This window comes from Synchiropus splendidus, chromosome 15 (genome assembly GCF_027744825.2).
Source record: "Synchiropus splendidus isolate RoL2022-P1 chromosome 15, RoL_Sspl_1.0, whole genome shotgun sequence".
Classification (NCBI taxonomy): domain Eukaryota; kingdom Metazoa; phylum Chordata; class Actinopteri; order Syngnathiformes; family Callionymidae; genus Synchiropus; species Synchiropus splendidus.
The window spans coordinates 13946433-13973642 of NC_071348.1; the positions used below are offsets into that span (position 1 = coordinate 13946433).

Below are 27210 nucleotides of genomic sequence, written 5' to 3' on the forward strand. Positions count from 1 at the left end.
CGCAAGCCGTTGCAGGCTTTTGATCACATGAAACACATTATATCAAGTGTGATTCAGCATCGACCGTTGATGACGCAGAGAGTGTGTCTGCGTGTGAGAGAGTGAGAGGTCCAAGTTCACCCAAGTCTCCTGTGCACCAGGCCTCCATGTCATAAAAATATAAGCGGTGGAAATGTGATACAGCTTCTGGCCACGACCGGTGGGCTATCCATTTAACGGGTCCTGCGTCAGAGGAGTCCAGAAGTGAGCGAGGGAGGGAGATTAAAATAAGAGTGAGATTGGCACAGGGCGGCAGTGGCTCGCCATGAGGTGTTTGCCCCCCACAGCTCAAACGGAAGAGGAGGGAAGGGAGGGAGTGTGGGGAGGAGGGGGGCGAGGCCGCATTTGGGAAAGCGCGTCAGACGGACCAGCGGGGCAGGGTCAGGGGCCCGCAGGGTCGGAGGTAGTCTTATGAAGAACACACTCACCCATACATACGCGCACGCTTTGTGCATGCGCACGCACACGCAAGGGCGGATGATGGATGGCAGCGGGACAAAGCCGACGTTAACTATTGACTCTTGATGGATGATTCCATCCGCTACACTGCACGGTGAATTAGCGCGGGTAACCGTGGCGACTTGTAGACAGGAGGCGGCATCGGTCCGGTCTTCTGGCTTTGGATCCCAGTCACAACCCTAACAAAGACGCACTGACTAACAACAGCCAGATTGACATTTGATAACGCGATGCGCTTTTACGCACGGACTCCCAGGCCAGATCCTGCACTTTGCTTCGTGCCCGGCGGCTCCGTTTGATGTGAGCAACTTTGTTCACATTGTTTCCGCCTTCAGCGCGCACACACGGCCACACACCATGTCTCGATCTCAGCATGCCCTCACTAGTTTCCCTTGGCCCAAACAACCGAGGTGAACCATTAGACAGACGTTAGAAGTGAAATTTCCATTTTCTTCTGCTGTTTTCCACATTTTCTGTACTCTGTAGCTGAGTTTTAACCATTCAGCTGCCGTGGGTTAAAATCAGTTGGAGGCAAAAGAGAGACATCAATTTGCCTTTCTGCTGCCTCGGTGGTCTGTCAGATAACTCTTCAACAGTGGGCATTGATCATGCCCCTTGCCTGAGAGTGACTATGCAAACACAATGGCTACAAAAGAAAGCTGTCAAGAGTCGGACAAATTAATCTTCAGCGTTACTCACAACATTTGCATATTAGCATGACATACCACCAAATGCATCAGAAGCCACTGAATCAAACATACTGTCAGCACAATGATGCTGTGTGCTCTGTTCACAGCCGGCTTGATAAAGAGCTTAAAAATGTGTGATGCTGCACGTCAGCACGTGATGACAAAGCACCGGTCAGCATTCAGATGCACTCAACCATGAGCTACTCCTCTCAACTTTTCTCCATCCGCTCATTCCTTCCCCCTGTCCCTCTTATCATTTCTTCCTTTGCTTTCATTCTTTCTTTTTATATTTCTTTTATTATTCTTCCTCCTCCTGTCAAGCTTTTGTTCTTTTGTGCTGCTTCGACACATTCCTCAAGCACATTGGAGAGGGAAAACAGAGGATGGAGAGGACTGAAAAGAAAGAGTGAGAAAGTTAAAGAGCGGAGTGCATGTCATTTTTCATCTCATTGTTGTAGAGGAAAGGATATGGAGAGTGAGTCAGCAACGAAAGAGCAAAAGATCAAAGGCAAACAGAGAATGACAGAGATGGAGAGATTGAGAAACAGCAGAAGAATGAAGGTGACACTGTGTAAAGAGAGAGTCGTTTGTCCATGTAGGCAAAAGAAGTATTAGCTTGCTCTTCTGGTGCCAACTTTACTTCAGTCATCTCGCGCCTTATTATCTTCCTGCGTGCTCTCTCTTCTTTTGTTCAGTGTCGTCCGTGTACTTTCTCATAGACGGTGCATTGTTGGTTGGTGATATCATCAACTATCATTTTCATTTTATACATCCTCGTGTGAAAACAAGTGTAGTGGCTGGTGTATTGTTCAAGAATGATGCAAACAAGCACATGCCAGCTGTGGTTAGTCGACATCTTTGTGATGACGTAGCCATATCAGTCATTTTTAGGGTCGGTTACTGTATAGTTTGATTGCATAATGCATGTTATAAAAGTGAAGAGTGAATCAACTTCATTTGTCAGGCAAAACCAACAGAGAGGAGACCAAAAGACAAATCTAGGAACTAAAGCATATTTCATGGTGTTTGTGTATGTTCACACTGAGATACAAAACTGACATCCGTGATCATCTCATTTGATCGCTGGCTCATGCTGTAGGATAATTTGCTGACTGTATTGAAAGTGCCCAGCAACCCACCACCATTCTGACCACCCACCGTACTCTGAACTGATAAGTTGTTGCATTGCTGTCTTGTTTATTCTGCTACTGTCACACTGTTTCCTGTCAAGCCAAGCTTGTGTGAAAAATACTGAGCTAGAATGTCTTTACTTTGTCATGCTGGGCAGAGCAGGGTCACAGCGGAAAAACATTGCTACTGTTTTGCTTGGAATGTATTTCTGCGATTCAGCATATTGTTTTCTATTTCCTCAGCAAATAAAGCCTAATTTTATCAGATGCTGTAAACTGTTCTAATCTTAGAAGGTCAGCTTTGAATCACCAGCATATGCTTTTTTCCCCCCTTTTCACTACCAAAATACAAGGCATAATTTATAACAAAATGGCTGTGTTTAATGAGAATTTTTACTCTAGCGTGTTAGGGATCACAATCTGGGGAAGAACTGACAGTAGTTCGGGAGAGAGCTAGTTGTGTTCCATTTGGTTAAGAGCAGAATGCTTTCTTCCTTTGTGTTTTCATGTCATGTAGTCTCGAACCTATGTCAGCTATGTCAGTCAAGAGATTGGGGACACCCTGGTAGTCTATCACAGAAAACATACACTTACTCACTGTCACCATCAGTCACCAGTTGTCCTCTTATAATTTAATGGACTGAAGCAGGAAACACAAATGCTGCACATTGAACTGGCAACACTCTCAAATAAGGAACCACAGGGCCCCATCCTTGTCACTTGAGTTTCATGGAACGATACAAAGCCTTGACATCAGCTGTTTATTCCATTCTATAATTGCATTAATCGAATGGTAGAGGTACTGGGGTGGAGTTGCTTTGAAGGGAAAGAACCCATCCGCCTAATACCCAGTCAGTTACAAGTTTTGCCGGAACGTATAGATTCATCTTGTCAGTAGAGTTGTATTAAAGCATAATGTTGCTACAAGAAATGATGCAACTAATTATTCAACAATCTGTACATTCAACTTACTTCTACTTACTACTACTACTACTTCTGAGTTGTAGCATTCCAGACAAACTGGCTTGAGTCCCACCAAAGGACTTATTTCTATGTCCTCTGCTGCAGCTTGTGCGTGTTAATGTGTGTAATCAGCTCGTGGTAAAGTCACACTTCAGTGGCATTCTCTATTTTATCATCTAGATGACCTCTAGTAAAACTGCTCACCCCAGTAACCCCTGTAATCCCAGATGTGAACTTGACCCTGGCCTTCCCTGCCGCCAACTCCTGGAAGTCATTATCAGTGGCCTTTAGCCTCATAGGAAGCCACTGGACCCAGTATGCGTGCAGACAACAGTACCGGGAACTGCTATATCCTTCTGGTGTGATTTACTTTGGTGTCAGTGGGGGGTCAGAATCTCTCAGAGGGCTGTACATTGATTCTCTGGTAGTGAAGAATTAAAAGTTACTCAAGGCAAAGTGGTGTAACTTTCTTTCCTCCTTTTATGAAATACTAGACAGTTTTACTGCATAGCAAGTGAAATCCCGCTGTCTTGATCTGCAACATAAACCACTACCACGTGGGGTTGAAAATGCAATTCTTTTTTTTTAATGATCACCGTTGTTTTTAACTATTTTACCATTTAACTAAGAAAGGCTGGCTATCAAAACAGTGTGCTGCGCTGCTACCCCACCAGACCATGTGTGGATGATTAAACTACAAGAGGTGACAACATAACTAGAACCACAGGGCCGATTGGAGGAGTCAATTACTGGAGATCGTAAAGATCGTCGTAGCATTTAGGGAATCTAGGCCTTGTATTTCTTTTTGTCATCTTTATACCATAAACTATTCACTGAATGGGTGGCGCCTTATCATCGTCACTAATCTCAAACATGCACTACTCTGTGTTCATCTTCTTGGGAAAGCTGACTCAAACACAGAATCCTGTCCAGACACATCATGTCACATTTAAAATCTTTGGACTAAGATAAAAAGAGAGTGTGTGCATATGCGTGCGTTTCAAGCTGAGTGTCCTTGTGTATATGAGCATGCACCTCCAGATGCCTGGGCAGTTGTGTCCAGACGTCTGTCTTACTCACACGGTTTTCCTTTTGTCCTATATTCGCCTCTCTGCTCTGACACCCCCCTTCTCATCTGCCCCCCAAGCCTTTGTGGTTTTAATTATCACGCCTGTTTCTTATGAGTTGGACTGGGCAGAGCAGGTTAGAATTAGACGCGCTTTAAGTAAAAAAAAGCCAATTAATTTTGTTATTTCAGTCCAGCTTCTTCATGAAGCCTTTTGTCCATCGTCTCACTGCCGCCCACAGTTTAACCATGCAACAGGCCTCCCCAAAGTGCCACGTCACTACAGCACTGTAAAAGCGAATAATGCTAAATTGCTTCCCGCTGGACAGGAAGAGTGGAGACAACAGGAGGGAGGAGAAGAAGTGCAGAGTGTGGAGGTCAAATATAATAATCACAGGAGATTGAGGGAAAGCTGGGAAGAAAAACAAGCATGCTTTCCCATGATTGACTGCTTATCACTTTAAATTTATGTCTACAATATGTGTTTTGTTATTCTCAAAACTGAAGCAGTTCAGTGAAAGTGCAGCCGCATTTTTTTTAAATCGCATCTCCCCTCCTGGCATCCTTCTCCTGCGTCCCTCCAGTGCTGCTCACTCTACACTCATTCTTTCACTCTTGTAGCTTTTCCTCTCTCATTTGAAACCACAATTGTTTGTCACTTTCCCTTAGTCCTAGTGTTAGTTTATGTGTGCGCATAATTTAAATAGATTGTCTCCAGAGGCAAACTGTGTATGTTTCAGTTGGACAATATGTGGTTGGTATATGCTGACAGGAATGTTGTGTCTACTGGGAGTTATGAAGGTGTTAGGGTGATGTGGTCGGAGTTAGTTACCCAGTCTTGTATATAATTCACACGGCCATAAAAACGTGTTGTTTTATTAGCGTTATTAAGAGTTCATCCATTTCTGAATTAGTTACTTCTGATAATAAGCCTCCATAATACGTCCCATTTAACCAGATTGGATGGCCTCACTGTATCAATCGCTTTACGAAATTGTATTTGTTAAAGGTTCAAACAAGCTCTCCCAATGCCACCAATGTTTCACAGCAGAAAGTGAAAGTGTTGTGGCCATCTATTGGCGGTAAGTTCATTCTACTTAATAAAGTTGGACAAAATGATTCCATGACCCCTCTAGAGTACACTTTTTTATTTGTGAAACAATCCATATGCATGGAAAATATAGTTTGATTCTCTTTTGATGATGCAATGTATCTGTCACAGAACAAAGGACTCGTCGAGGAAATAACATTTCATTTTATACAACCTCAATGCTGCTTGCTGCCGTAGCACAAGCATCTTCTGAAACAAGTTCGTTCTAATAATAAGCCTACATAATACGTCCTATTTCACTTCATTCAGTCGCCTCAATGTATCACTAACACTTTTCTAAATATTGCATTACATTTGTTAAAGGTGCAATCAAGCTCTCTCAATGGCACTAATGTTTCATAGTGTCACAGACATGACATACTTGCAGGTCTTCCAGAACAGCACTCAGGCTCAGTCTACAAGATTTTACATCCCTCAGAATCTTGGAAGTCTCCATCATCAAACTCCTTTTGCAGTGCGTAAAACTGTGAACTTCAAAAACAGAAGAACATCTCGACAGAAACACAGCTTCAAACCAGCGTCTCAGTTGGGAGTTAGTGTGACCTGACTACGCCTCTTGAAATGCAGCAACTTTTTTGTCAAAAAGATGTTTAAGCTGCCCTTAATGCTTTTGACTGATGATTTTTCATTGGCCATTTTTGCAGTGCTTGTCATTCTTTCTTTCATAAAACAGTCTTTTGGAACGAGGCAGCCATTTTATCTACTTGAATGAAATATAACTTTGTAAATGCAAACATTTTACTTTGATGAGAATCAATGCTATGAGTATGTGAGATTCGATAGCTAAAGAATAAAATGACCAATAAGGTCAAATACAGAACCATAAAATGCAGCATAGCAAATGCAACAACAAAATGGTCGAAAAAATTCTTTTCAGAAACAGAAATAATGTTATTCAAGAACAATCAATGGCAAACACGTTCTTATTTTCCAGTCACAACTATATTCTTCATAACAACCTTAAACCTCAATAGTAATAATATTAATAGTAATAATCGTTATCTTCTCCAGTTCCGAGATGTCCACTGTCTCTCCTCTCTTTGTGACCAAACCATCTTTTCTGTCAACTGTCAAATATGGTCCCTCACCAGACTGTTATGCACACATTTTATCATGTATTGTATCAGGTGTTGACATACTTTAGGCGTGAACTACATTAGTTGAGCCCGTTAAATAACAAAGGACATTCACTGCCATCTAGCGGCCGGCCACAGGCCTTCAATATGTGGGTCATGAAAATATACACGCAGACCCAGTGCTCGTAGTGAATTTCATTTTAAGCCAAAGGCAGGCAATGTTGACTGTGGGTATGTATTAGAGAGTCTTCTTAGAAAGACTCGTCCATGAAAGAACCACCAGAACTGTTTAAGGTTTTGGAGTGGTGTGAAATGTCATGAGGTTTCATTTTTAGGAGATGTTCGTTATATGCAATATCAAGCTGTTTGGATAGCTTGATTTAGCATATAACAGTAGTTATCAGTTATCAATTTATTATTTGGAAATTATGGTGTTGCACACTGGTAGTGAATCTTTAATTTGAAAAACAGGAAATGTATTCTAAATAAGATCTTTGCATGCATCATCAGTATAGACACACAGAACTGTGTGTCTTGTGTTGTTCGAAATCTATTGGCTACTTTTCTAAATTTGGACAAAATTATTCCATGATCCCTGTTGAGTACACATTTTTTTATTTGTGAAAAGACAATCCAAATGCATGGAAAATATAGTTACATTCTCTTTTGATGATGCCATCAATCTATCACAGGTATGTGACAACGGGTAAATAACATTTCATTTTATACAGCCTCAACGCTGTTTGCTGTTTTGGCACAACGTAGCACAAGCATCTTCTAAAACAAGCATGAAATAACAGCACCAAGGAGGAGCCAAATTCCAACTTCCTCAGATTAAGCTGTAAACTAACAAAAGGGCTGTCAAAATCCAGATGGAAGTCATTTTAAAGCTGGCAGCTTGCCCATTAGCACGGGGATCTTGACAGCCGTAGGCATTCTTGTTTGGCCTCAAGTTGTTCGGGTTTCCCTCAAAATGGACGGGCAGACACTGGTTATCCAGAATATCACAACCTAAGATCAGATGCTTGTCTTCTTCGCGTATATTCCTGATCCCGCAAGTTCCTGGTTCACTCCTCACCGTGACGAAACTGAAGGTCTGTTGGCTGATGCACAGGTTATCTTTGAATACCTTTCCTCCATTGTTGGAGCAAACTGCTTTCACTCTTTCCAGGTCCTCTGGATGGATAAAGGACTGTGTGGGTCTGTCACAACCGCCATTTCCCCGGATATATTTCTCCCATTCATTCTTATCGAGGGATGTGGGGAACCCAGAGCGGATGTGGCGTCTGACAAACTTGTCAAAGCTATTGTTCCATTTGGACGGCTGGCATGGAGCCTCGTTCTTCGCAAAAGCGTGATGACTCAGCAGAAGACAAGCAGAGAGAGTCGCCAAAACTGTAAACATGGCCATTCTTTAGCAATCCTGCGACAAACACATGAAATCAATTAGACGAAGATTTATTCAACTCTTGTTCTTTCTCATGCCTGTATGTCGTTGTAGCCTGCCCGGGCTGCCTCCCACTGCACTGTATCAAGTACACAGTGGGGAGGAACACAGCTATCGCTATGTGCAAATGCTCAAAGAAAGTATTTGACTTGCGCACCTTTTGTTTTTGTAGCGAAAGACTCACAGCCAGATGTCCAGAATCCCAGCCCCACAATCCGTTTACTTCGTTGCAGGAGTGGCTACTGTTGTGCTCCCAGTACATGGAAGTGCTCACTCTATTTATACCGCTGAATGCCAGTGGGGCTGGATGGCATGTGGTTTTCCGTCACAGCTGAGAAGAACCAAACTCTTCACAAGTTCCCCAGCAATTCAAGCGTAACTCCCATTCATTTCTGGACTTGTGATTCAAATCACATGTTCCGTGTTATTTTCTTGGCAAGCAACAAGACACAAAATCAGCTCTTCATCACAGGCACATTTTCATTGCATAAATTACATCTGATCTTGCAATCTAGGAAAATTATTATTTCAAATGTCTTCTCAGTGAGTCACCTGAAGAATAATTGCTGGTCTGACACTTCAGTATAACTGAAGAAGAACAGAAAAAACACATGATTTCCAAAGAAGGGTTGCAAAAGTGATTATTTGCAGTTTCAACATGACATTCAACTTGGGGATTTTAGAAGTGTCGTGTCAAACAGTAGCAGTGGCTCGCTGTTTCAAAAGGTCTGTTTCGACATTGAACAGATAACTGTAAGTTAAACCGCTGACGTGCATAAATCAAGATGACAGCTTCATTTGTAGATATAACAAGAAAACATATTGTCAATTAAAAAGTCGAGAGAAAATAGATCGAACTGAATAGTTTACCTCGAAAACGAGAAAACTGTTGTAACCGGGACGCAGACAGCTCTCTCACTTCAGTAATAACCGAGCGCCATGTTTTCGGCTGCGCGGTTCTCGCGCAGGCGCAGTGAAGGCTGGTGATTGTTGTAGGAGTGAGTGAGCAGTGTCTGCTTTAGGTGCGCTGTTCGTGTATGTGTTTGTGTGGCCGCTGCGTGTGGGAGGGGTTGCCGGGAGACTGACGTCTCTCTGGGAAGAAAAAGTGAAGAAGTGGCCGGTACGTGTCGAGTTCGAGCTGTGAAGAAATAAACCAAAATAACGCTCTGTCTAAGACTCGACTCATCCCTGTTCGAGCTCCAGCCGACGAAAAGGACATTAAACCCTGGAGTGTGCGCACCTCCCCTGTGACACCTGACCACGGTCCAGTGAGGAGACAGGAAAGGTTTAACATGATGTTCAAATCTGCGCTGATCAGATTTTAAAGTTATCACAGGATCGTGTGTTTTTAACGTTAGATGGCTAGTTTTGGTATTTATCACGCATAAAATTATCAAGCAAGTGACAGCATAATCTAGATGCAGCGGGACGTGGAGCAAGTAAAGGTTAAGAAGAAGAAGAAATCTCCACATGTATTCGAGTTCGTCTAGACTGGAAAGCACAACAAGCATAATGTCAAATGAATATAAAGAACAATAAACAAGGAAAAGTTATTAAATCACTACCTGATGAAGGAGATGTGGAAGGGGAAGCGAGCCGTCGACCACCGACACAATTTTGATTTGTCTGTCAAAATCGAAAAAGGAAACGGAATAACGGAAGTCTATTTTTGCTTTTCAGGTCTTTTTAATGTGGCAGCAAGCAACTAACATGAAGAATCACCACGGTTGACCGAATGTAATCACTATTACATCTCAATCCTTTGGGACACTGACTAGTTTGAGTGCATCGTTGGTAGATTCCTAAAACACATTAATAATAAAAGGTTGCCTTCATTTAATGACACATTTTTAATGCATCGACAGTGCTGAGTGCTTGTGCTGGATGGAATTACAGCAGATACAGATACAAAATATGTACAAATTATCTGTCAGCCATGACCAGAGCCACGTAATAGGAGCTAGAGGCGAAATGTTGCATCATTACTTCAAGACAAGTGCTTCATGTGCAAAGTGAATTAAGCCTGCCCATGTCCAAGGCTGCTTCCCGCCTGTGTCCTTTCATGTACCACAGTAGCAAACGTGAACCACAGTAGAAAACGCTTTTAATCCCTGAATCAGGACTGGATTAGCAGTAACAACTGTACCATGGGGAGGGAGAGTGACCTGTCGAGGTCGAGATTTTTTGTTAAGGTTCCAACTGAGGTGGTGGCGGAGAGGGTTCTTCTTTCTGTCCACCTTGAGTGGTGGAGTTAAGATCTGTGTCTTGTTTGTTCTCTGCTGCTTTCTCTGGCTCTTTCATCCTGAAAAAAAAAACTAATTTCACCACTCCAGAAGAAGTGAGACATGCTACTGTTATTTGGCACATAGTCCAGCAGAGGTCACTATTTGTCAACACATTCAAAAGAGCTCAGTTAGCTCAGTTAGCTACTGATGGCTCACCTCCACACCAGCTTCTAATGTGTTATCATTTTGTCTCTGAAGCGTCGTGTAGAATATATATATCCCTATGTTGTTTTCATTTCCTTTGTCAGTGAGTTATATATATATATATATTACAACTCCCACTCTAAATCCAACATGGTAAATTCTTTGTTTAACTTGATTTCCTCAGTTTCTTTCTTTTTATACATGGCTTTTGACTGTTTTTCCTGTTTTCCAATGTAATTAAAATAATAATAATGATAATTAATAAAACATTGTATATTAAAATCTTCATATGCTTTGGTCACTTTTGAGGATCACCTTTCATATTCCATCTAATCAATGGATATGATTTTTGTTTTTTGTTTCAGTATTTTTTCTTTGAAAAAAAAAACCCAAAACAACAATATTGTAATATAAAGAAGGAGTTTGGAATATGATATAAATGCGTATAAACAGTATGGTGATTTAAATTCACAAACAAGTTATCATATATTACAGATCTTCCTGGTGATAATCGACTGATTATTTTACCTGCCTAAATTTACTCATATAAACAAGGACAAAGCAGCTTCACCCTAAGTGACTTGACGTTGACTCAACCTTTATATTCATTGTCAGGGATGTGGTCTGGACATCTACAGCACCATATGTTTGACAATTAGCTCAAGTATCAGAGGTGAAATTTCTGGGTTTCAGTGTAGACAAGCAGCTCATATGGAAACTACACATAACCAACAACAGAATTAAAATATCCAGACAGCTGTCGATGATGAACAAATGCAAATACTACTTGACGGAGGGAGCATTGAGAACATTGTACTGTACTCTGACACTCTCACACTTGCTCTACGGAGTCACATGCCAAAGTAATACGACCACTGTTTCTGCTTGAGAAGAAGGCTATTAGAATAATGTATCAGGCATAATACAGAGCGCATACCAATGAACTTGTTGCTAAAGCGTGCTGAAGCTACCTGAGCTGGTTGAGAGACAAACACTGCTGGTCATGTTTACAGCCAGAAGACTGGAGTGCTACCGGATCATCTAGAAAGACTGTTTCAACTAACTCCTGATGAGCAGGTGCAGTGAGGAAGAGGGAACTTCTACCAACCATATGCTGGAACCACACTGAGACAAATGTACACTGCAGTATTGGGAGGGAAAATGTGGAACTCACTGACAAAGGAAATGAAAAACCAAAACAACATTGGGATTTTCAAGGAAATGTGTGAGACACAGAAACTGATAAAGTGCTCCAGAGAAGAGACTTCTAAGATCAAAAGTAATGACTTGACAGTGAAACACAAATGAATGACAGTAAAGCACTACACCAAACCAAAGTCATGACTCACACACGAAGTGCACACAGTTAAATACACTATATTAGCAAAAGTATTTGCTCACCTGCTTTGACTCACATATGAACTTAAGTGCCATCCCATTCCTAACCCACAGGGTTCAATATGATGTCGAGCCACCATTTGCGGCTTCAACTGTTCTGGGAAGACTGTCCACAAGGTTGAGGAGTGTATTTATTGGAATTTTTGACCATTCTTCCAAAAGCGCATTGGTGATGTTGTTGGCCTGGCTCTCAGTCTCTGCTATAATTCATCCCAAAAAAGGTGTTCTATCGTGTTCAAGTCATCCCCACCACACTCTGTCATCCATGTCGGTATATTGAAGCATTCAAAGTTCCTCTCACTGGAACTAAGGGGCCAAGCCCAACTCATGAGAAACAACCGCACACCATAATTCCTCCTCCACCAAGTTTCACACTTGGCACAATGCAGTCCGAAATGTACCGTTCCACTAGCAACCTCCAAACCCAGACTGATCCATCAGATTGCCAGATGCAAAAGCGTGATTCGTCACTCCAGAGAAGACGTCTCCACTGCTCTATAGTCCAGTGGCATTGCATTGCACTTGGTGATGTATGGCTTGGATGCAGCTGCTCGGCTATGGAAACCCATTCCATGAAGCGCTCTGCATACTGTGCTTGGGCTAATCTGAAAGCAACATTAAGTTTGGAGCTCTGTAACAACTGACCTTGCAGAAAGTGGGCAACCTGTTTCCACTATGCGCCTCATCATCCGCTGACTCCAATCCTGCAGTTTACATGGCTGACCACTTTGTTGCTGTTGTTCCCAAACTCTTCCATGTTCTTATAATAAGGCCGACAGTTGACTGTGGAATATTTAGGCGCAAGGTCATTTCACGACTGGATTTGTTGGACAGGTGGCATCCTATAGTGATAATTTGGATGGGTGAGCAAATACTTTTGGTCATGTGGAGTACAACGACAGCGTAGGTGGTTTTGAGTGACTAAATGACGAAGCAGCAGTATGTTAGCGCTGAAGTCATGATTGAATGCCAGATCATTCATGAGAGTGAAAGAGGGGTTAGAACATTATGTTTGTTGCTTGAAGTGAATCTCAAGTTCAAAGAATCATTCATAATCATGTTGAAAACCTTTGCATGGGAGCAGGCCGGTTGCTGTGCAGGACGTCCCAGCTAGAGGTAGAGCTGCCACAAGATCACAAGACACAAAAACAAGATTGAATGAGACTCACAGCCAATGACTCTGTGCGGTTATTAAAAAACCATCACCTCTTATGTTGTTGTCAAAAAGGCTTACTATAGCTGATTTAATATGAAGACAGAGAGCTGCTCCCAAATTGCCACTGAGGGTCTCTGCCTGCTTTATATCTACAGAAATTGTGCTGACCAATTATTGAATCATTCAATGTGTCCAAAGAGCATTTTGGGAGCAGCTTGTCGAAGCGACGGAAGGGTCAGTCAGCTTGTAAATTTCAACAGCTCCATGTTACTGCACCAGTCATGATTAAAGGAAACAAAGTATTAGGAAAATAATTGCAGCAGAAGTCGATCGGATTACCCCCCTCCCCTCCCCCGCTGATCTTTGAGCCAGTTCATATTGTTTTCCGTTTTCCCAGACAGAGAATTTACAGATACCTGGCCCACTTGTGTTAACAAGCAGGAGGTGAAAACTGTTCTGTTAGAAATGACTTGCTCGGCACGCAAGGGTTGGAGTAAGCATGTCTGCTTTTTGGTAGTTGTTCCTGGTCAGTACTGAGATCACATTTGCCACCTGTTTACCACGACTGTCTCACGATGAAGGAGAGTAAAGTATCTGCTGAGAGACCAAGGTCTTAGAATGAGACAGTTCAACGGTTGATTTCATTGACCACTCCTTTTAATGTTGATCAGAAACAAACAGCCAGACCGCAGGTCATCTTACCGTATCGTCTTCACGATGAAGCGAACAATTACTGCCAAGGCTACGCAGCCGCACATCACTCCGATCACCACGGCGGTCACTTCCCCTGGAGAAAAAACAAAATCTAACTCCTCACCATACTGTTTTGGTTGACCCATATTCGCATAGTCAACTAACCTGAGGAGAGTTCTTTCCAGGATTCTACAATAGAAACACAAGTGAATGATCAGAAGTGCACACCGTGGCAAATACAAATTGTAGTTGATATATTCTGAAGAGTTTGACAATACTTTTGTTAAACCCATTGCCCGATTTCAGAGTGAGTGAACTTGGGTAGGGTGAACTTGGACTGCTTCTGAAGGTATTTTTTTTCACAAAATATTGCCCAAAAAAGTCCTCTAAGAAGATGCTCACTGGCATCAACAAGAAATCTCGTCTTCAGCTGGTTCAGATCTCTGCATCTCAGCATCTAACTGGCTCTAACAGCACGTCACTCCAGTGGTTGCTTCTCCGCACCATCCCCCTGTCCATTTTAGAATCCACCTTAAGATTTTGATGATTCATGGCTTGAATACCCACTACAATAGAGAACTGGGCCCAGGGTTCTCCTCTCCTCAGGTGAGCTTTCTTTGTCAGGACCCCTCAACTCTGGAACAGTCTACCAGAGGAGATCCCAAACACAACATGCACTGCCACCTTTAAACCGCTGCTAAAACCTCACTTTTATGTGTAAATATCATCCTCACATTTCCTTAATTCTAACCGGCTAACAGCATTCTAAAAAGTGCTATATAAATAAAGCTCATTATTATTATTATTATTATTATTATTATTATTATAGGATGCCCTTGTGTTTATTCATTCAATTGAATCATCTATTTTTCCCACACATATTCCTGAACATTATAGATTACTGCTCTAGACCTTTCCAAAGTAATTTTACTTGGGGTTGCCTTATTTTGCCATCATACTATTCGAACAATTCTAATGATATTTTTGCAAATATAACAACTGGCCTTCCCTTGTAGCTCATTTTCCTCAATGTAGAGATGATATCCCTTTGTGCCGTCTTCTTCCTCGCCTCTGTCCATTGCAAACCATGTTCACACTGTTCAGATATTTGCTATTTTGTTTGCCTAATCAGCACAAAAACAGGCTTTCTAACTTGAACCCCTCTGCAGTGTGTTTTGACGTTTTCCTTCTCAAGTCTCTCAAAGTCTCAGACAAGTGACCAGTAATCCTCTATTTTCCGGCATTTCCCCCCACATTCCACCCTGTGCTCATGTCGTGTGCTAATTGCCAACTTGGCTTCACATGGCCACCCACTGCCTTGTTGTTGTTGTTGATCTATGAGTGCCGAGATGGGACCCTGCAGAAGTGTTCCTTTAGCAAGTGATGTGATTGTTTTGCGTTTGATCTCGTACTGTCACATGATCGGACTGGTGAAACCCCACAATAGAAGAACAGCTTGTTTTTATTATTGACAAAGCCACTTCAACAAACTCAAACTATTGATGCTTATATTGATCTGAATCTAGTGCTCTGTGGTATTCAATCCACTGTGCAATTCATCGTAGTGTCACATGTTGTCTTGCAGTATGTTCCACAGTTCCTCTTACCTGCACTAAAGGAGGAAAAGACGACCCTGTGGTTGAGCGGTTGTGTCACTCTGTAATTGTCCTGCAGCAGAATCCTCTCTGGATCTTCGCTTTTACTGGAGTAAAGTATCGTTTCCATCTTTAGCAGCTGTTTTAGAGGTCAGAATGGCAGATATCAAAACATATGACCGGGTGATTACGCTGACCTGAGTTTAAATAATACCAGCCTTTTGGTGTTCCGTTACTTATTTATTTATTTTTCATTGAGTCTTGTCGTGACAACAAGAAGTAATTGAAAATGAAATCCACCAAGACGTAATGTGTGATATTTGAATCTAGTTATTTGCTTCTCGACTATCTGCAGTAAATAATTAAATGCAGTGATTTGAATATTAAAGCACTAAAGCACAGACTCAGTTATTTGAGACTGGGTCATCAAAATAGTGAGCAGTGATGAAACATCCTACCGTTCAACTCTGTATATTCCAGCTCACCTGTGCTTTTGAAATCTGTACTCTCTCATGGAAGAGTGTCCACATCACACTCTGGTAGCAGGGTGGTGTAGTCAGGGACCCGTTGTAGCGATAGTAGCTTCTCAAATCTTTCGGCAGCAGTGAGCGAACATCAAAAGCTGGGATCAACACTCTTTGGTCTGAGGTTTGAAAAGTAACGTTGCAGAATAAGTGTTATTAATATGCCATTATTATTATTACTACTCATGATATTATTATTACTACTCATGATAGTTGTATTTCCCTGTGAACAGTAGAGACCCACTTGCATGTCTGATGCGGCTCAAGTAGTTGAGGATGTTGTTGAAAGCCAGGTTTGTCTCCTCTCCCAGCTGGAAAAGTCAAGGCCAAAATGAAGAATTTGCATACTTAGTTGCACAGTTGGAAGGCTGAATTGTTACCACAATGAGTATCCCTAAAACAGCCAGGCCGTTCTTCTGTGTCATGGCAGCAGTCATGTTTGGGTACAGTTCAGAGTTGTAGTGCACCACATGTAGCTGGAAGGGAACGATTTTTTTTTGTTAATTTTACATTTGTCAGAACACTTGACCCTTTCACTCAGTCCTCTGAATCATTTGGCCTGACATAAGCAGTTGCGTTCACTTGGAGTTCTGATGAAATGATGAAACGCTGAATCACAGTGTTGACACAGATGGTGAAACAAGAAACACTGGTGATTACATATAACATATATATTGGGATTCTTTCATTTTCAGTCATGACTTTATTTGGTGTGAATCCAGGTTAAGTCTGAGATGATGTAGAAGTTTTTCATAGTGTCTAGCTTCAAAATCATTATCATAAGATACACTATATTTAAGCCTGTATTAAAAATGTTTTTTCAAAGTCATATTTATTGAGATCCAAATTTCTGATGAGATGTGTTTTGAAATATTTCCCTGATCATACCTCTGCATCTGCACTCTGTCCGTTGATGGTGTGCTCACTGCCTCCGGGTCCTGGACCGCCACTGCCCCAGTGCAGGTGCATTTGCACGGCTGTAAAAAGCCAAGGAAGCCCCCCTATGCCCATCCAGTCCGGCAGCTCGATCACAGCTAATACAAGGACAGGGTGAGATTTATTTTCAGTGACTGGCAATGTGATTCATGAGTGAAAGCATGACTTTTATCTTCCAGGAGTGGCAGTGTTGTGAAAAATTAGGAGAGTCATAGCACATTTTATACAACCATGAAAGTGCTCCGCTTCCCAAGAGATTACCGACTGCCATAGTTACCTGAGTGTCCGTTGTTGTACAGCGTGAAGGGCCTGTTGCCATGTTGCTCATACCCCAGGGGGGTAAGAGGGAGCAAACCGGGGTCATATTTAGTTTGAGTGGTCACCACATCAACAGGAGATTGCGAAGTGCCACCACAGTCGCTGAAATATTCGGACCACTCGGACTGTCCCACCAGTCCTTCAGCAAAGAAAAAACAATGATGTCACCACATCACACGACTCAGCGGCTCCCAGTAATGCCGTCAAAGCCTCTTTTGAACAACATTTAATTACACAGGACGATTGTTTCCTATGACAGATTTGTCTAATTTAACAAAAATAATAGCTCACACAAAATAGCAAGACAGGCGCAGGACTGTCCAGTCGGGGGGGACACTTTTATCCGCCCTTTTTTTCTGAGCTAATTCTCAGCTCCCCGCTCTGTGCTGTCCTAGTGTAAAAGACAGGGGTGTCTTTCCAAGAAAGGAAACCTAACTGGAGTTGTCACTTACAGATTTGGATACATATTTCATTATATAACAAGTGATTAAAAGTGGTTGAGATGGAAGTGGAAAACCAGGGGGTTGAAATACGTGGCAAGCAAAAAAGGAAATCTAAGACAAAGTCATTCTTTAGAAGTAGCAAGCGTCATGCCCACGCATTTCTCTATTACCACATGTTCCAGTTTTGTGTGAATCATGAGCATTTCGTCTTAAAATATTTTGTCATCCTTTTGTAGCAACTTGTTTCAGAAGTGTTGCCTACGTGCCTGTGTTGAGAAGGTTCATAATGTGAGTCTACACACAACATGTATTCAATTTTTACTTGGAATTTTTTTCATACTATAGGTACTACATTTTATTTTCCTTTACACTTAAAAATTGTGGATTATCTATGGATTGTTTTTAGGTTTCAGTTAGTTTACTCAAATAAAATAACTCCAAATCAACTCTTCAATTCAATTGTAATCTCAATTTTGAAAGGAGAATATTATTGCACTTATTAAGATTTTGGACAACGTCAGGTCCTTGGTTTTAAATTCTTAAAATTGTAGAATGGTATTTGACTTATTTATTTAAGCCCTTAAATGCCTGCTCCAAATATTCATTTTCAACTGTATGAAGTCGTAATAGAGAGGTCAGAAATTCGCCAAAATTGAGCCACCTGAATACGTCCTCAAACTCTAAAAAAAAAGTTCTACCCTGTTCTGTTTTCTTTCATGAGCTCTTGTGTGTTTGTATGTGCCTGCGTTCCTTCCATCTGTTTTCTCACTGAATTGGCTCCAATGTTGGACCGTGATCAAGATGGTGCAGGCAGTGTCCCTAAATGTGGCTAACAGATTATCTTTTTTTTTTTACATGTAGTCTCCAGACATGTGGTAAAAAATATTAAATAGAATACATATTTAATCTCTTTTGGTTATTAATAACTAAGTGTATCTGAATTCTGGCTGTCAAATGACTCTGTATTGTATTTTTATCAATAACAACAAGCGGAAACTCCACACACGGACTGTCCAGCTCAACCAAGGCTCTTTTCTGACCTTGATATTTACCGTATGTTTCATTAGTTAATTCCTGTTTTCACGATCACATCGGCACCACTTATGGAACACAAAACATCAAGCTGAAACTCAGCTATATTTTACAAGTAATATTGAGTATTTGTCTGGTTCTCTAAAGGTTCATGTCATTCCTGCCACAGTTATCAAAGTTGTTTTCCCCATACTCAGGCAACTGTGTTTTCAACTGTGTGATGGAATTTCACACCCGTGCATTTGATAAACTGTCTTCTTTTGTGATAAACATAACTAAGATACAAAATGTGTGATGCAGGCTACAATGTCTTGCTATATAATCACCTCAACATCGCCTGCCACCTAGCTTCACTCCTCAATCCTCGATGATTCACTTCAAAAGTGAATCCTGCCATTCATCCTCTCGAAGGTCTCCATAGTAACCGGAGGCCAGAAATCTGACCCTTTGTGCCATTCTTGCTCTTGTTGCATTTTAATTGTCTCTATAATTCAAAACCATACAGAAGCTCTCCTGATAAATGTGTGTCTTGTGTGAACAGGCCTTCTAGTGTACTTCCATGGAGCAATCATTGCAGGGCACCGATGGTTCAATGAGGTCTGCATCCTTGCATTAGTCTTTTACAGGAATGAAAGTCCGCACAGTTCGTGTGAGTAAATAGTTTGTGTTTCCCTCCTGAATTCACCGGAGTGGCAAAGTGTGAGCGCCATTCATTCCCACAATGTCATTGTCCACAGCAGAGGCAGCCAGTGTGAGTCCACAACACAATGAACACACTGATTATTGTATGCTGCAACAATACGGGGTACAATTTGGTATGCTTTAGCTTCTTCCCGTCCCATCTCCCTCTCTCTCTCCCTCTCTCACATGGGGCTTCAGCGTGCACCTGACTTGTTCCTGGACGCCCCCATGTCAGCCACTATCGTTCTCCTCCCTCCATCTTCTTTTTGTAACTTGTGTTCATGCCAGCTTATTCAACTGTTACTAATACAGAATGAGGGTGGAAGAGGGGTAACGGAGCGCTTGGAGGAAGACACTAACTGTACCCAAAATACCGAGAAATATTTCACAAAGGAAAAGTCTTTCAGTCCAGCAGTCTACATACTTATTTGTATGGCTTGTTTTGCATCGTTTTGTAGCTATCATTCAGTTTACATGAGACAAATAAATGAACTTACCAGTGTAGGTCCAAGAGATGTCATCTGAAGAAGAAGGAAAAAAACTGCTTTTATAAATGTATTGTATCACCTTCTTTTAAATAACAATTGGCCTTCTTAATTTGTAACAGTGGAAAGCAAAATAAAATCATGTGAGGGTGAAGCTATTGCCATACAATTTACTGATTCACAACTCATAAAATCTGTACAAAACGGTTATTCAAGTGATGAAATTTAAATACTTCTGAATCAGGATTGCTCAACCATACAGGACTACTTTGAAAATGACAAAGAAATATGGAGGAAAAAATGTTTAATAGCATTGAAGGTTCTTACCAGATGCAGGAACAGGTGTCCACTGAAAACACTGAAGCAATAGAAGAAGGAAGAGAGCCAAAGGGTCCATGTGAGCCGCTCTCGTCCTTACACAAAACTAAATCAAATGAATCAAGGGTTGAGGACCAAGTGAGGAAAGAGAGAGGAGGAGGTGGCAAAGAGTGTGACACACACACACACACACACACACACACACACACGCACACACTCAGGGAGTAAGCGAAGGGGGAGACTGGTGGGGTTCGGCCATCCCACCTGCCACAACTGTTTCATGCTATACACAGTGTCTCTTTTCTGTCACATGGGCCCCAAAGCTGTGGGGTCCAGTTGGAAAGATGGTGGGTAAAAAGAATACAGTCATACTCCCCAAGAGTTTTGTCACTCTTTGTTAATTGGACAAAAGAGTCTGGAGAAAACCTAAGGTTTGGACAAATCTGGAGCCAATGGAGACTAACACATGAAGACGGTGAAGATAGATGAAAAGCTGTTTCATCTCTCTCTGATTCAGAAATAAGACATACACAATTTGGGTGATTTTTTTTGCATCTCTAGAGGCGTTAGTAACGGACTTGCTAATTTAGTCACAGTATTGCCAAACACAAGCTATTGAGCTACATGCCGCCCCTCCTTCATGCTTTTGGTGTCTGAAAGGACCAAACAGGCTTCCCGGTGAGGTGGCGAGAACGCAGATGCAGACTGTATGACATCAAACCAAACGCTGTGCAACCTACAGTAATTCAGTCACTATCTACTGCTCCTGAATAATAACACATCTAACAATGCAAACTGAAGCAGAGAAGACTGTGGCAAATAAAGGACACTAAAGAGGATGGAAACCTTTCCAGGCTGCCCCCCTCCTTTTCCTGCCAGTCCCTGTTAAGTGGAGTTAAGAAACCAAATTCATTTTCAATAATCATGGTGAAAAAGCAAAACAAAAAGTGCACATGTTTTATTTCTGCTGTTAAAACATTACTATGCTAGCAAGGAATTATTTCCAGTAGCAAGAGAAGAGACCAGAGGCTTCATCAATAAACATAAGAAAATTATGATTGCAGTGTTCAGCAGTACTGATGGGTCCAGTGCTCTCAATATGACTGACATGTTCTGCTCCCTCTGCTGATGCAACATAATTATTGATTCCCTGTAGAGAAGCGAGCATATTGTCGTCATGTAACTGTCCAAAAATAAAATTAATAATTATTGTATTTCTTATTTCCCTTGTTTATTTCTAATGGAGCGCAAAAAGGACGCTGACGTACTGGAGAAAGATGAGAATTTGATGGATTTCAATGAATTTTACTTCTTCTTGGACCAAACTGCAGCAAAATTGTGACATCATGAAACATGTTGGAATGCATGTCCAGTATTCAACATAGTTGAATCTGTCCCATCATGCAATTTGAATGTTTATCAGCCAAGATCGTATTATGCTTTGTTATTATTCAATATCTGAAGGACAACCACACATGTCACCCCACAGCTACCGGGTTCTCATGCGTTACTCCAGAGTCAATTTCTATCCTTTTTGCAACACATTTTAAAGATCTTCAATGTGATATCTTCTATTTTCAAATCTGTGAAATTTCCATTTAATGACATGACTTTTTTATATTGCATGTATAATTCTTCTTATGCGTGTTATGATTGTTTTAATGTGTGGTTTTCATGCATGATATTTAATATAGTGCTTATATATGTAGTACAAATAAAGTGTGAATATTGTGTAATAATTGTTACTATTTAATGTATTGATTACATAAACAGTTTTTAGATGTGAACGGTAGGTGGCGCCGTCTTCACGTGACAAACATGCACACCGTGTTCTTTAAAAAAAAAAAAAAAACACCTCCGGAGTTAAACTCCTGAGACAGTTACTGAATTTTAATAACGATGGTTATGATCTAAACTACACTATGTTAGCCTTTAATAAATAATAACTTCAATCGTGTTTTACCAGCGATATAATTTAGTGATAAAGAGCGCAGAATATTTAAGCATGCATTGTTTTGAGTTGGTGCTCCAAAGTTTACTTAACGCAGATAAATAACCATGAAAATTCAAAATCACTAAATAGGAAATCGCTTGTTTCCTGTGGCAATAAAACGTTGTCTCTGCTGGGCATCATCCTCTCACGCGCGATCGTGAAAGGCTCCAGACAAATTATGCAACAGCGGTAACCCCTGCTGTCTTCCTATTGGTCCCGTGATTCTCGACCATTGGGCGGAGATACTTCACCGAGTCATGCTATTGGCTACATTCTCTGACGGGCGCGGCCTCAGATTTCATTCAGAAATCTTGCAGCACGTCGTCAGTCAGACATGTGAAGCTCCTCCGTTGCTGCTGCTCAACACATGTCCCTGCTCCATCAGTGTGAGCGCAGTCTGATATCATCATTTGATTGTGTAACATGATATATATTTCTGATTCAATTTTGTGAGATATATTGGTGCCTTCTGTCGCTTTATTCTGTTCGAGTCATGGGTGATCAGGCTGAGTCAATGATATACTGTATCATTTGGAAAGTGTCTAATAAATCCATCAAACTGAATTTGCTCCACTACCTCACACAATTTATGTAATTTTAATTATGTAAGAATTCAATATCAATATTCCTTTTTTTCTCTCTCTCTCTCATGAGTGGCTTATTGACTCATGTTTACAGAATACGCTTTTTGTTGAATTATTAACAGCATACTTGCTACGTGTCTGATCTTATACAGGTCCTGCTGTTGTTGCAAAACTGCACTTCTGAAGCAATGTGCGGTAGAAGAGTACAAATGAGTGAGAATATGGTTAACCAGTGACGGATGACCACAACATTAATAACGCATGAGGAGTGAAGTTGGTTGTGACATGACTGTTCTCAAGTTGCTGTGAAAGTATATGATGGTCTATAGATAAATTGTACAAGACAGTATGCTGTCTGTGGTATACAGCATACTGTCTTGTACAACAATGACTAGTGTGGAGGAGTGTTGTTCATGAGCGCTTACGCCAGGAGAGTCAGGAACTATCACCTATGATTTGTGGTTATACTTAAGAACTAGTCTAAAATATAAGTTTTGACCATCTATGCTCAGATTTAATGTTCAACTGAATTCCTCAATATATGCATGTCTATTTGTGCATATGACTGACTGAACATAAATGACATTGGAAACAACACTTCAATCTGATCCTTTCTGCTCTGTGATTTAGGTGGGATGAGTCAGGAGAGTAATAGAAGATATTCTCTGTAATTATATTAGTAGTTACTGCGACTGTGATTCAGATTGAGCATATACACCATACAGTATCAGAGAGGGTCTATTCAGACTTGAATCACTAGTCCAGTGATCAACATGTGATGTAATGTTTGTAAGTTTACTCTTTCACATCACTGAAAGGTAACTTCTTTCTTATCATCATCATATCAAAAATTTGCTGGTGCAAATAAATATAATCTGTGAAGAAATACCTAAACTATTGCTGCCAGTGTCAATCAGTTGGATGCCATGACACCTTTAAATGAAATGTTTCATATATAGCCACAGTACACTGTATCACAGACAGAAGAGAGGCAGATGAAGTCATCCTTCAGCAGCGTTTCAACATTTATCTATCTACAATCCAACCACAAAATAAGATGCCTATCATCTGGAGATGCTTCTTAGACTGATATCTGGAGGTAAATAGGGTCATTTTAAATTTAAGGAGGGAAAAGTAATATCATGAAAAGCATAGAGTTTTGGGCAGTCTCATTGTGATGGCCGACAACGTTGAAAGGCAGTCCTTTGGTAAGACCTTGGTATCTACCCCAAAGGACCCCCTAAGAATGTTAGACTCTAACACCTGCTGTTAGTTTGTGGTATCCTGCCAGCTGTTTTTCTGTTATCTTTATGGCTCATTTACTGAGTTGAAGCGGTGCATAGGGTTCCAGACAGACGGCTGTGGTGTCTGACTGTTAACAGAAAAGAACTCAAGATAGCACTTTTTCCCCCTATCACACTGTAGCGTTGTCATGTAGAGAATGAATTTCTTTCTTCAGTTGTATTCATGTAGTTTATATAAGTGTCATCATGTGATTGATGTATCGATAGCTGTGTAAACAAGTGTAATGAACAATAGAGGTAAGAGACACCAAAGAAAGCTAGTGTTGCATTGTTGTTCCCCAGTTGTCCTGGTTTCCTTGAGAAACGTGATCACTTAGCGACCACAGACACCGTACCATTTAGTGGAAGGCTGCCTTCCCTTTTGGCAGCTCATATTTCTGTTGTGGTGTCTTGCTTTAACCCACCCAGCTCCTGCATTGCCCTTACAGGAACTCTTGCATACTTTCGCAACCTCACAGACGTGCTTTCAGAAAATGCTTTACATTATCTTGGAAAAATGCCAACAGCCCACCCACTGTATATATATATATATATATATATATATATATATATATATATATATATATATATATATATATATATATACAGTGGGTATATTGTGTATAGGGTGTAGGGTTTCTTTAGGACAGCGCCACGTCCTGACATGAACGGCGAGCTTCCTGGCTGCGGTATACTGGTCATATAAGGACGCCAGCTGTTTATGTCCAACTCCCTCAAACACACTGAAGTTCAAGTGTACGGGGGTGCATTTGAATCCGATGCTCAATTCTGTTGTCCTCCATACAGATCCAATGAGTGACCAGTTAAGAATATTGAGCTAAAAGACCCTTTAACAAAGAACCCTTTAAACATCGGGACCCTATTGAATTCTCAGGCTTGTCAATACAAGGCAGCATTCTGAAAAGAGGTTGGGAAGTGGAAAGCAGAAACCAGGTGGGGGTTGGGACGATGGGGGTGGAAAGATGGAAATGATGGGGGTGGTCTTCAGAACCCATGAACTCAGGCTGGGTTCATCGGGTTCATATGTTGCAGTGGAATGCTGTGGGGGTGGGGGGTTGTTTGACCTGATCCTGGTGACACACATGAACAGGAACCTTTCCCTTGGTTTACTATTACCAAAGGTTAACCTATCATTGTGTTTTGACCATAAGACATGAGAGTTTGCTCACCTGGGGTCACTAAGGTCTCTAAGCAACTCTTCTCAATTGCTATGCTCAGCGACAGGTATTGTCAATAAGTCAAGGACACAGTGCTGTGTGTGTTGTGGCAGAGAGGGGTGACTTGGTTCATGTGTATGTTGTATGCAGTGGGGGATGGGCCATCGCACCATCCCTGAAGCATGTCAGGTTCTTGCTTTTACAGCTTCAGTCATGCTCCATTCTGCAATTGACTTTTTGGAAAAAGTCTTATTTATGATCCACTTTTAGCTTAGGTTATTTGAGGAAACATGGCACCACAACAAACAGTAAAGTTAAATCAGGCAACCTGAGCATGTGTGTGGTTCACGCATGTCAATATGTTGCTGTGCGTGGTGTAAGCTAGGGTCAACGGGTTTACTCAGGAAGTGGAGAGGTTGCTACATGCTCATAAATCAGGGGCAGAGAAAACGACGGGCCACAGAATTGTCACTAATGTCCTTTCATACATGACATGTTTGTTGGGTACCATTAAAGACACGTGTATTACGCACTTGACACGACACTTATTTACAATGGCTTTCAGTGAAAAGATGATGGCAAAGTTGAGTTTGTCACAATTTATACAAGAACAATTAGGGAATTATTGTTACCAATGTGTTCAACTACAAGTTTTGCTCAACGCTTTTAACAGAGGGGCACAGGAACATAGTCAGTGAATAAAGTGCTAAAAGCTTGCGTTCTTATTGAAGACTGTCCGATGTCTGTCAGTGGGTGGTCTCTGCCTGCTGCTCTTAAGAGTATCCGGTGTCAATTTTTGACAACAGGAGTCAATGACCTACCTGCTTGTGGCTTTCTCAGAGTTTGCTTTTTTACAACAATGAATAATAACAATAGCCAGTAGGTAAGGCTTTCACTATGTAAAAGTATTTCCTTATGCAGGTTTATGCCTGTTAAATTATTATAGCCTCAAATTATAGCAATAATCAGGTCATTTCTTTTTCATTTCATTTAAAACATGGGTATTTGTTGATAGAATAATGATTCAAATTGTACCATAAAATAAAATTCATTTGATATTTTGCAACAGTCAATCTGTTGTTCTTAATCCGTCCAAAGTCAAAGTTCTTCCTTTGCTTTTTGTTGGAAGTTGCTGACATCTTCATCATTCTGTGTCCTTCACCTCTGACTTGATTGGTTACAAATGAGCTGAGATGTTGAACAGTGTTGAACAAATGTGTGTTACAAGTTAGGATGGGTTACTTTGGAAATATGAGAGAGGTTTGGTGTCTTCTTGTCACATGACTATACCTCACCGTTGCGACCCTGAATTCGGCATCATGGATATGAGGGTGCAGGAGGGTTCCGTAGTGACTTCATGACATGTGGTGTCAAGGTTTTGTGTCTTGTGAATTGTTGAGGCACCAAAGGATTGTTCACTTTTTTTTTTTTAATATCTGTAAGACTCGGTTTAGGATGACTCAAATGGAGATAACCTGAAAGAAGATTAAGTCAATACATTTTTATGTGAGTATGATCTAAAACTATTTCATTGAGAGCTGCATAGCAGAAAGTGGTCTCTAAAGAGACCCACCATTTAGCTTTGCTTTTAACCACAGAACACCATGACTTCAACTTCTCAACCTTTTTTAGATCAGAATATATTAGATACTCTTTATTCTGCCCACGATGGAGATATTATTTCATGTATTCATTTATTTCATTACTGTCCTTTGCTGTTTCAAGTTCTCCTTTAATGACAAAAAGTGTAAGTGTCAGAGTTGAAGATGCTCAGGGTTTGGTTGGGAGTGACTAGGAAGGGCAAGATCCGGCCCAGTATATCAGTGGGACAACTGCTGTGGAGACGTTTGGAGATAAGGTTAGGGAGGCCAGAGACAGGTGGGTCTGCCACATACCGAGGAATTAGGGGGGACATGTAGAATTTTAGAAATGGAAGTACCAGGCAAAATAGGAAAAGGGCGACAACCACTGAGCTGCATAAAGGAGGGCATGAAGAAGGATGGGGAGCGGTATAGCATTAGGTGGAAGAGGTTGATTTGCAGTGGAAATCCCTGAAGGGAAATGCTGAAAAACAAAGAAGAGTAGTGACTCATCAGAGGAGGACAACGTTGTTATCAGTTGAAGACAGTCGTAGTTTTGGTAGATGATATTTTGAAGTAGCTGGTGTGAAACTGGAGGTCTGTC

At 41.2% G+C, this 27210-nt stretch overlaps 2 protein-coding genes across 9 annotated transcripts in view; one reads left to right on the plus strand and one right to left on the minus strand.

Moving 5' to 3' along the window:
• The window catches only part of LOC128771593 (uncharacterized), a 52123-nt gene that overhangs the window by 18988 nt on the left and 5925 nt on the right, over window positions 1–27210 (plus strand). Inside the window, exon 1 of one of the 3 annotated variants that reach the window (XM_053887051.1) lies at window positions 26162–26904. The exons of the other annotated variants lie outside the window; for them this stretch is intronic. The gene's annotated coding sequence lies outside the window, so the exon portion shown is untranslated. Of the gene's footprint in view, window positions 1–26161; window positions 26905–27210 lie in introns of those variants that run through there. 3 annotated transcript variants of the gene reach the window in all.
• Window positions 9657–20120, minus strand: ca14 (carbonic anhydrase XIV). 6 transcript variants are annotated; one of them, XM_053887058.1, is made up of 13 exons: window positions 19998–20120; window positions 19683–19706; window positions 16989–17168; window positions 16664–16809; window positions 16156–16251; window positions 16020–16086; window positions 15737–15894; window positions 15264–15390; window positions 13822–13845; window positions 13666–13750; window positions 13524–13557; window positions 12876–12929; window positions 9657–10282 (listed from the first exon to the last, which is right to left on the minus strand). In XM_053887058.1, the coding sequence occupies exons 1-12, from the start codon at window positions 20065–20067 to the stop codon at window positions 12918–12920; spliced, it is 1023 nt and encodes a 340-aa protein (XP_053743033.1). In that variant the 5' UTR covers window positions 20068–20120; the 3' UTR covers window positions 9657–10282; window positions 12876–12917. The 6 variants fall into 6 exon arrangements, with proteins under 6 accessions (XP_053743033.1, XP_053743028.1, XP_053743032.1 ...); XM_053887053.1 differs by having other exon boundaries at window positions 13516–13557; XM_053887057.1 differs by having other exon boundaries at window positions 13524–13560.